The 11168-nt window shown below is 44.9% G+C and overlaps 1 protein-coding gene across 2 annotated transcripts in view; it reads right to left on the reverse strand.

Moving 5' to 3' along the window:
- Myof (myoferlin) overlaps positions 1–11168 on the reverse strand; it is a 145733-nt gene that overhangs the window by 118650 nt on the left and 15915 nt on the right. For both annotated transcript variants that reach the window (XM_026781641.1, XM_005352197.2), the window contains exons 2-3: positions 7690–7745; positions 4303–4394 (exon numbers count right to left, since the gene is read on the reverse strand). In XM_026781641.1, coding sequence (XP_026637442.1) covers positions 4303–4394; positions 7690–7745 — 148 coding nt within the window. The remainder of the gene's footprint in view (positions 1–4302; positions 4395–7689; positions 7746–11168) is intronic.

An 11168-nucleotide genomic window follows, 5' to 3' on the forward strand; every position in this document is an offset into this window, starting at 1 on the left:
ATAGTGAACATGGGGTTCGTGTGGTCTGTATAGTGAACATGGGTTTCGTGTGGTCTGTATGCTGAACATGGGGTTCGTGTGTTCTGTATAGTGAACATGGGGTTTCGTGTGGTCTGTATAGTGAACGTGTCCTCCTTTTTTGTTCTTTATACCCAGAAACAGGAATAGCCATTCTCAGCCACAGTCTGAAGCTATAGTTCAGAGAGTAGAGTGTTTGCATGACATGCATGGGTTCAGTCCCTAGCCTCATATAAAACTGGGCATGGTGGTGCATGCTGGTAATGCTAGCACTTGGGAGGTGGAGGTAGAAGGATCAGAACTTGACCATCGACTTTGGTGACTGAGGGGGTTAGAGGCTAACGGGGACTACATGGGATCTCATCTCAACAAAACAAAACAAGGAGAAGAGAAGGCTCAGCAGACAAGGGCTCTTGCTCCAAGCCTGACTACTTGAGTCAGATCCCTGGTATCTACACAGTGGAAGGAAAGAGCCATTGATCAAAAGCTGTCCTTAGACCATGCATAGTGACATGGCTTGCCCTCCCCACCCCTGCAATAAATACTTGTCTATAAAAACCTGTATCTAAGCAAGATGTGCAGAATCTCAAAAATTAGATGGGTCCTCTTAGAACAGAACTCATCGCTATTTCCTCTTTTCAGACTAGAAAAAAAGAAGGTAGAGATTGAGAGAGACTGCACAAGCACTCTGTCCAGAAACGCACTGCACAGTACTTGGAGTGAGAAGCACAGCGTGTAGAATGGATTTCATGTTTGTGCAAGCACTGTCTGGACGATTTCAGGCAGACCGATTCCACGCTGAGATCACACCATCTTGGATTAAAAAGTAGGATTCACACTGGTTTTATTTTTATTTTGCTAATGTAACCACTAGAAAATGCCAATGCGCATGTGCACCCTCTAACTTTTCCTAGTGGAGGAGGGCTTGTCTGGAACACTGACAATGCCTCCATTTGCAGAGAGAGGAAGAGAAGGGTGTCCATACCACTAGTGACAATCGGAGGCTACTCTGGGGCTCTCCTAACCACTTCCTCAGAACTTTGAATTATGGGAACTAAAACTCTCTTCTGGAGGTTAAGGGAGAAGATGACTGTTTACATAATGGTTCAAAAGTAAGATATGCAACAACCTTAAAGGCTAGATTGGAGCTGGGTGTGGTAGTGCACCCCTGTAATCCCAGCACTTGGGAACTATAAACAAAAGAACCTCGAAATTCAAGGTCATCTCCTCAGGTTTGAAATCAGTTTGAGTTACTTGAGACCCTATTATCTCCAAAACAAACAAACAAACAAACAAAGAAAACATTACATCGCTGTAGCATAAATTCCAGTGCACACTGCTTTTCAGTCTAGAATGTTCTCAGAACATTCTAGAACAAATCTATATAATTTAAAAAGCTGTTATTGTCACAGGGGCATGAGTGCTGGAGCACATTTTAAAAGGCTAACAACAAAGTGGGTTTGGAAAGATGGACAGTGGGTCAGGAGCAGGGTACACAAGCATGAGTTTGGATCACTAGTACCCCCAAGTTTGATGGTAATGTGACCCTGATACTGGGGATCAGAGACAAATGGGTACTGGGGCTCACTGGCCAGCTAGCCTTATCTAACCAGAAAGTCCCAGATTTAGTGAGAGACACTGCCTCAAATCATCATCATCACCATCATCATCATCATCATAGTGGAGAAACAATTGAGAAAGACATTTTAATATCAGCCTCTAATTGCCAAATGTTTTCAAACTAAGAGAGTATCATACACACACACACACACACACACACACACACACACACATGTACACACACAGCTCTATCTAGGGAGCAGATGTCTGTCAAGACTCCCTGACACAATTGAGCAAAAGATCCCAACATATTATGTTGACCATGCAATTTACTGTTTAAGCCAAGCCCCTACCAATAGAAATACAGGCATTAGTGATCACTGTGCTGGGAGATAGCCAAGCAAACCAGAGCATGTGGTCTTGTTCTCAAATTCCTAATTCCTTTCACTGCAGCCTTCTGATTGTGTCAAATGTGCCTGAGGGAGGTCTTACATTTTTAAATGCACTAACACTGAAAGTCAAGATGTTTCTTATGACTCAAGTGGAATTGAACATTGGGATCTCTTTTTCTCCAAAGTCTGTTTTTAATGTAGCAATACACCTGGTAATCAATGACACCTTATAATCATGGCTGGGAATAACCTACCTTCCCATGACTTATGGCCTGATCATAGGACTTCGTAACTCTGAGTTACGAAGCCAAGACTGGGTTCTGAGTCTTTCAGAACAATGTCATGCTCTGGGAATGAGGTGGCACAGTAGAGTTGACCCTGTTGTCAGGGTAGGGGTAAGAATGTGATTATGGGAGAATTGGTCCCATCCGCCTCATCTGTCATAGTGGGTGAGGGAGAGATGCAGTGTGTGTGTGTGTGTGTGTGTGTGTGTGTGTGTGTGTGTGTGTGTGTGTTACTGTGGCAAATGGGAGAGCTAGCCCTGAGGTCATGAGAGCAAGACAGCTGTCCTTTCCCCTTACCAGCTACAGCACTCAGGAGAGCCGGCCCTGCACCTTGCCTGGGCAACACAGTAGAGCTGGTGTGGGTGAGCCTGCCCTGAGGGCATGAAAGCAGGAGAACCATACCCCTTGCTCCTTGCTGTTTAGGGTGAACTAACCAGGGAAGTGTTGGGGAGCTCACCCTAGTGATGAGGATGGGGGAGAGCTGGTGGCCTGAACAACCCTGCAAACCACCTAGTCCCAGAGCCAGGGCTATGTGTTGGACCACCTCAATATCCACCCGATCTGTGATCTGCTGGAGCACATGCATAGACTGGTCCTGCAGATCCAAGGCTGCAGGATCTCCATGACACAGGGCAACAACAGAATAACTAAGAGGAGTCCCAGTCAGAGCCCAGAATCAATAGTACAGCAGAAACCAGAGACCTCAAAACAAACCAATGAGTTCAATGAACACTTGTAAGTAACAATATGTGGACAAAGGGTATACTGTGTTACTGTATACAGCTTCCATGATGAGATTTTTCTTTCTTTCTTTCTTTTTTCTTTTCTCTTAAATTTTACTTTATTTTATTTCATGGGAGAGGGGAAGTTGCAAGAGCAGAGGGCAGATACAAAAGGATGGGGAGATTAATGGAATTGAGATGCATGATGTGAAAGTCAAAAAGAATAAATAAAAATTTAAAAAATAAAGTAGTGAAGCAATTGAGAAATACTTGCCCTTGGCCTCCACATGTGTCTGACTGGGGAATGCATAACACACGTGTGTGTGGTGAGACAGCTGTCTCCCACAAGTCCTCCCCTGATTTCATGCATACTGTGGCATATGTGCCTGTGCCTGCTTGTGTGTGCGTGCATGCGCACGCACGCACACACACACGTACACTAGCAAAGCACACACAGTCAGAGAAAAGATCTTTGTTACAGCTAATGTGGCTGCAACTCAGATAGTAGAGCTGAGACAAGAGGTAAGAGATACAGTTGGCAAAGAAGGCGTGAGACAGACTAATGACTGCGGAGTGTTGAGCACTGCAGACACTGGGGCAAAGGTGTGTGACTGACTAACTGTGGCTTCTGTTACCACTGAAAGCACAGAGTTGGCCCCGTCCCCACTGGCTGGAGCACTGGCCCCACCCCTCACTGGCTGCAGCACTGGCCCCACCTCTCACTGGCTGCAGCACTGGCCCCTCCCCTCACTAGCTGCAGCACTGGCCCTGCCTCTCATTGGCTGCAGCACTCTGCTCATGTGACTCATGAAGGGGTAGGAGCATGAGGGCATGGAACTGAAACACTAGCATGTTAAAAAAATACTACAATTTCTTAGTAAAAATGCCATAATATTTAATTCAACAAACAAATAATAGCAACATAATATGTGTGTTAGGGTTTTCATTGCTGTGAAAAGACACTATGACCATGGCAACTGTTATAAAGCAAACATTTAACTGGGGTGGCTTGCTTAGAGTTTCAGAGGTTCAGTCCATTATCATCATGATGGGGAGCATGGCAGTGTGCAGGCAGATATGGTGCTGGAGCTGAGAGTGAGTGCTACATCTTATAAGCAACAGGAAATCTGCTGAGCCACTGGGCGGTATCCTGAGCATAGAAAACCTCAAAGCCTGCTCCCACAGTGACACACCTCCTGCTATAAAGCCATGCCCACTCCAACAAAGCCACGCCTCCTAGTAGTGCTGCTCCCTGTGAAATTATGGGGGCCAGTTATTCAAAGTACCACAATATGTAAAATAATAAAGTCTCTGGAAGTAACTTACTTATTTTGTCCAATTGTCTCAAAATCTTTGACAACAATCACAAGGGAAGACGAAGAGTCCAGTGGTATCCCCTTCAAGTCAAATTCCAAAATCTGTTCACAGAAAGGTTATGGAAACAAAAAGGCCATTAAACAGAATATAAGATATACTGGGCAGTAATCTTCACTAACAATCTTTTGAGTTACTAAGTTCTATAGTTCGGGTGGTGAAAAGGCAGACTAGAGAAAGATTCAGGGAATGTGTGGGCCACTCCCGGCTTCTCATTTTCTAGATCTTAGGGCTATAGCTGGGTCACCAAACCTCTGACTCATGGTCAGAAAATGAACTTAACTCCTACCAAAACTATTTGAGAAAATACTTCCTTTAATGGTTATTTTTAAACCCTGCTCTTTTAGGCGTTATTATTGAGTAATGAATAAGCCAGAAACCCTTCTTCTAAGACTCATTAGCTCTTACTGTAAGCCCCATTGTGGTCAGGGCTGTGATTTATACAGTTGTTTTTTTTTCTCAGCTTCTCACTTTAATTCAGTAACTTACTTTCTAATAATAGATGCAAAAGAATTAACAACATACCATGAAAGCCTTTGATTGACTAGATAATCAACTGATTATTCAAAGTAAGCAATTCGATCCTCTTTGTAGTGACTTTGGGATAGAAGTTTGTCTCACAGTTCCTGTGAGAGTGAGAATACACCCACCAATCAATCCCAAGGAGTGTGGGGCTAAGCATTTCGCTGAGGTTTGGGTTCAGCCACAAAACAGCAGGTAGGGCGCTTACTTGTTCACTACATTTGCAAAATGAAGGGGGAAAACACATTGGAAACAAAATGGAGTTAAGGTGGATAATGACCACACATGAAAACAAACCTTTCTCCTTGGGTCATGTGGATTAAGAGTCATGTCAGATTGGTACAACTCAGAAGCAGTGGAAGCATGCAAATACGGTTTTGCCTTGTTTTATCCTTGGGGCTCTGTGCCAGGTGCTAGGAGCGCACAAGGTACCAGGGGCTTCTTGCTCTCACAGGTCTTAAGGTCCAGTGGTTGTGTTGTGAGTTACAGAGGGTAGACTTCCTCACAACCTGCAGACCTGCGTGGTTTCCCAGAGAGGCTTCAAGAGGCTTCACAGCATCACCTCACTGATGCCCAGATATGGTCCTTATATTTAGACTTATTAAAAGCAGTTGGCAGAGGGAATAATTTGGGATGGGTGAAAGGGAAGTCTCCCTCTGATGATTCAGGGACAACAACAAAGACATTGCTCTGGTTCAGGAAGGTTTAGCCCCGCTTTTGAAAAAAACAATGGGACTGATCATCAAAACATTAGTCAGACTGGGAAAATCCTACTCTGCAGGGAAAATGATAACATTTCATCTGTCTCTAAAACACTAAACACTGAGCCACTTATAAAATAAATGCAAGCCGGGCGGTGGTGGTGCAAGCCTTTAATCCCAGCACTGGGAGGCAGAGGCAGGCAGATCTCTGTGAGTTCAAGGCCAGCCTGGTCTACAAGAGCTAGTTCCAGGACAGGAACCAAAAGCTACAGAGAAACCCTGACTCGAAAAATCAAATAAATAAATAAATAAATAAATAAATAAATAAATAAATAAATATAATAAAATAAATGCAAAGTCAACAGTGTGTGTCAGGGTGTAAATAAGCTACATGGTTTCTCTTCAGCAGAATCTTACATGGCCATGAAAATACTTCTGAGTTAAATGGTACTAATACATGCTTGGGATATGAGAGTAAGAAGAAATAGCATAGGAAATCATTAATTTATGATGCATAATAGTATTTCAGACATCATATTTGTTCATTGAGAAAGCAACTATTGATACATGTAGATGTTAACTATTTGTTTCTATAGCGGTGGTATTCAACCTTCCTAATGCTGTGACCCTTAACGCAGTTCCTCGTGTGATCCCCAACCATAAAATTATCTCCATTACTACTTCATAACTGTAGTTTTGCTACTGTTATGAATTATAATGTAAATATCTGATATGCAGGGTATCTGATATTTGGCCCCTATGTGAGTCACAACCCACAGGTTGAGAACCACTCTTCTAGAGAGTTAACTTAAACTTCCTTTTGCAATGCTAGGCTAGTTAGTTTAATGCCAACATGACACAAGTCAGAGTCAATTTGTTTTTGTTTTTTAAAATAGATTTCTTTTTGAGAGGGGGGGAGGGTGTCTCTCTATAGACCTGAATATCCTGGAACTGACTATTTAGATAGATCAGGCTGGTCTTGAACTCACAGAGATCCACCTGTCTCTGCCTCCCAAGTGCTGGGATTAAAGGTATGCACCATTATGCCCAGCTATGCCAGAGTAATTTTGGAAGAGGAAACCTCAATTGAGAAAATGTCCCCACCAGACTAGCCTCCAGGTAAGCCTGCGGTGTGTTTTCTAGACTGGTGGTTGATGTGGCAGGGCCCCCTCACTGTGTGCCACCCTTGGGATGGTGGTCTTGGGTGCTATAAGAAAGGAAGTTAAACAAGCCTTGCGGAGCAAATTAGAAGACTCATTCCTCTGTGGTCTTTGCTAGTTCCTACCTCCAAGTTCCTGCCCTGCTTGAGTTCCTGTCCTGACTTTCCTGATGGAAGCTACAAGCTGAAACAACCCCTTTCCTCCCTAGGTTGCTTTTGATCATGATGTTTTATCACAGCAATAGAAACTCTAACTAAGACAAATATTTACCTGAATTCCAATGATTTCTATTAGAAAACTTGGCTTTTGTCACAGAAATCAGTAAATTCCATCACTCAGCTAGATACTTGAAGTATCAAGTATCAAGGGCTTGTCTTTTAATAAATGGCATGCACACATGGTTTTATAAGGAGCTCTCCGAGCCTGGAGATGTTCTAGTGTTCACTGTTGTGCTAAAGAAGTGGATCAGACTACTGCAGGGAATGCACATACTGCATGCTCATGGTATATAAACAAAGCAAAACATCCTGCATTCACATAAAATGATAAAGTAATTTTAATTGAAAGAAAACTATAGATGTTAATCAAAAAAATCCAAAGGCATTTACATTTAATTTTGGGGGGTGAAATTGTTTAATAGTTAACAATAAAATATGTTTTCCATTAAAAAAAAAAAGAAGTGGATGAGGTCATAGGTCAAGCTCGTGAGCTAGACTAGGACTCCTTCCTCCTGCGCAGGCTCAGTATACACATCTCTGGTGTTCAGAAAATGGGCACAAGCCAGGCCATCACTGAGCTGCTCTGATCTTTGAGGGGGGAAGAAGGGAACTGGAATGGATAAGGGTGTCGCATAGAGATTTTCTTCCAAAGAAGAGCATTAGCCTCCAACCCAAAGAGGGGACAACTGGACAAAGCTTATCCTTTAAACGAAAGTTGAAAACAAGCAATGCAGTCACCTCATTCCAGACCGGGTTGAGTTCATTATCAACTTTCTTTGTTTTCTTTTTCTCATCTGCAAACACAGAAAAAGCAAGAGATTCAATCAACTAGAAATAATTCAAGGTCATGTAGCATCTAGTTGACGCCCCTAAAAACCATTCCTCGGAGCCTCTCATGCCACCGTTTACCCCTTTGTCTGGCAGCTGTGGGGAGCACCTGAGTCAATTTCCAAGGACTAAGGATTCAGCTCCACCTCTCTCACTCAGGCCTCCCAACTGGCGTTTCCACTTTGCTGGGAAAGAACCCAAGGGGACTGACCTTTGAGACAAGGGGATGGCCATTCTACAGATGAACACACTGAGGACGGAACGTGATACAGTGAGCTCACAGTTGGCAGTGGGGCCTGAGATTTCAACCCTGAAGCCCTGGTTGCTCCAAAGGTGGTAAGACAACATCATGGCTTAGCAGTTAAGCTGGGCTCCCTCCCAAAGCCTCATCCACACACTCATCCAGAAAGCAGTTTTGTCGACGACCAGTGGAGGACTTGGAGATTCCCTTTGCTACTGGACCAGCTTTTGAGACCTAAGATCGTTTTTCTCTATATCTGTGCCTTAATGAGAAAATGGGTGAATCTAGCCTCGAGTTTTCTTACGGCTCCTTTGTCTGTCCTCCAAAACTTACCAAGATAAATGCTTGCTTCTGAGTACCATATGCATTAAAAGCATCATCTCATCTCCTTGGGAACAGTGTATTTTTTATTATTACCTTTGTCATACCACCCTTCACAGCTAAGGCAAATGAGGTTTATTACATATTCAAAGTCACCCAGTCACTAAGTGGTATGGTTCTGATTTGAACCTAGGCAGGGCGCCTTGGCAGCCACACTTTGAAGTCACGCCTAACCATTGCTTTTGCCCTGCTGCTGAGGAATGTGGGGGCGGTGGGTTCTGTTCAGCCGCTTGCCACATCACATCTGCTCCCAGCACACAGCCGGCTGAGGGCCTAACCACCTCGTTCTTCCAAGACCTCAGCATAGCAACACTGTGAGTCAGGAACCTCACTCTGCTAAACATTAACTTTTCCGCTTGAGTGGGCCTCACATGGTCCAGCTGGCTTTCTTTCCTAAGCTTCCCTCCCAGAGGAAGAGAAATCGTGGGAGAAATGACCAGCCAGCTCAGGCCACGGCACCTCACAGCGACGATTCTCCAAGTGAGGTCTCCCACAGACATTAATCCACTCCTTTGGTCCTCCACCCAGCAAATTGACTTTTTTTTTTTTGTTTTTTTTTTTTTTTTTTTTTTGTTTTTTCGAGACAGGGTTTCTCTGTGGCTTTGGAGCCTGTCCTGGATCTAGCTCTTGTAGACCAGGCTGGTCTCTAACTCACAGAGATCCGCCTGCCTCTGCCTCCCGAGTGCTGGGATTAAAGGCATGCGCCACCACCGCCCGGCTCTTTTTTTTTTTTAAATAGCACTTGCCAGGTGTTGAACTGGACCTGAGGGTGGCCTACGGGGGCTCTGCCCAGAGATCACTGAAGAGAGCAGGATGATTTCAGTTGCCATCCAAGGGCTACGAAAAAGGAAAATTCAGAGGAAGAAAGGTGATGTCAGCCATGGTTGGCTGGACGCAAAGGAGATTGGGGCTGTAAAGAAAGGTTCTAGCCAGACACAATGTGAGCCTTAAATTCCATGCTGTTTCATTTGACTGATACAAGCGAGGAAGGAAAGAAGATTATAGAATCGAGCCTTAAGGACTTCCAGAAGTTCACAATCCAACGAGGAAAACCAAGTTATCCCCCCAAAAACGTCTGACACGTGCCGCTGAGCACATGACCCAGGCAGATGCTGAGAACAATGGCTATTCAGGGAAGCTAAGCAGAAGCTGGCTGACCACAGGCCAGGTGGAGCTATTCACCTGGAACTTCCAGTAGATTCCAGGCTGGTTACAGGACAGACATACTAAAAGCGTTGCCTTGGGGGTGGAGACAGGGGGCTCAGTGAGAGCCAGGTATTGTCGAGCTTCTATAGGCTCCTTTCACGAGCTTTACCCAAGATCACAGAGCTAGGAAGAAGGCCTCTAGCCAGGCCTAGTCTGAGTCCAAAAAAAAAAAAAAAATTCTTATCAGTAGCCACAGGCAGGTATTTATTCTATTCAGTGTATTCTGCCTCTTTTCTTCCTACCAAAGGTCAGAGTAGCCGACTCTGGACGTCAGATTAAATGCCCGGAAATGCCCTCTCCTGTCTCCCCATCACCTACGTCGGTGGGCTGCCACCTCTGCAGTTAGTAAGATAACGGTTCCTTCCTTTGGAAAGGAACTGAGCACTTTCATGGCAGAACAAAACAACAGACTCAAAAGCAGAACACTCTGGACCACGGCTACAGGCATTCTTCAGGACGCTTCCTGTGTTCTGATTAGTGGAGCCTGCCTCCGACTCAGCCCTGGAAAGCTGACGCGGCCTGCCAGCCTCCGTGCCAGAGACCCAGACACCCCTGTCTGTTTCCACAGGATAATTCCTTTGCTGGCCACTCGCTCTTTGCACTGTGTCAGACCCTGTGATGGTTAACTCAACTTGACACGGCCAGGAATCACCCGGGAAGAGTCTCAAGGGAATGTGTATATTGGCTTGAGCTGTGGGTGTGCCTGTGTGTGAATTAAATTCACTGATATGGGAAGACCAAGACGTCTGGAAGTTTTCCCTAGGTACGAGGTTCTAAAGTGTATAGAGTAGAGAAAGCAAGCAAGCCAGCAGCATTCACTTCTTGAGGCCTTTGACCGTGGATGTGTTAGGACTAGCTGCTTCAAGTTCCTGTCGCCATACTTAACAATGGACAGCAACCTGGAGCCGTAATCTATGACACCCCCTTTCTCCTCTGTGTAGAGTTTGTCAGGCTATTTTATCAGGGCCACAGGAATGAATCCAGGCCAAACCCTGCAGACGAGGCCTGAGAGAGAACTGAAGGCTGACCAGCCTGCTCCAGCGTGCAGAGGCCAGCCGGGATGCACAGGTAAGGTTGATATTTTACAATCGGTTGAGTCTGAACAGAGATTTACTCTCTCTATTGGTTACTTTTTTGTGGCTGTGACAAAAGCAATGGAAAAGTTCATTTTGGTATACAGTCCAGAGACAGTCTATCACAGCAGCCAGAGCTAGAAGGGGTTGGTCACACTGCTCCTGCCATTGGGAGGCAGAGAGAAATGGACACTGGTGCTTGGCTCCTGTTTCTTTATATTCATTCTGGAGCCTCAGCCCTGGAAAGGCAGCTCATCAGTTAAGAGCGCTGACTGCTCTTGCAGAGAACCTGAGCTTCATTCTCAGTGCCCAAGTTGTACAGCACACAACCATAAGGAACTCCGGTTCTCAGGGGACCTAACACCTCCAGCCTCAGCAGGCACAAGCATTCATGTATAGACACAGATACACACACACACACACACACACACACACACACACACACACACGCACACGCACATGCACACATGCACACACATAGATGCATA

This window comes from Microtus ochrogaster, chromosome 8 (genome assembly GCF_000317375.1).
Source record: "Microtus ochrogaster isolate Prairie Vole_2 chromosome 8, MicOch1.0, whole genome shotgun sequence".
Taxonomy (NCBI): domain Eukaryota; kingdom Metazoa; phylum Chordata; class Mammalia; order Rodentia; family Cricetidae; genus Microtus; species Microtus ochrogaster.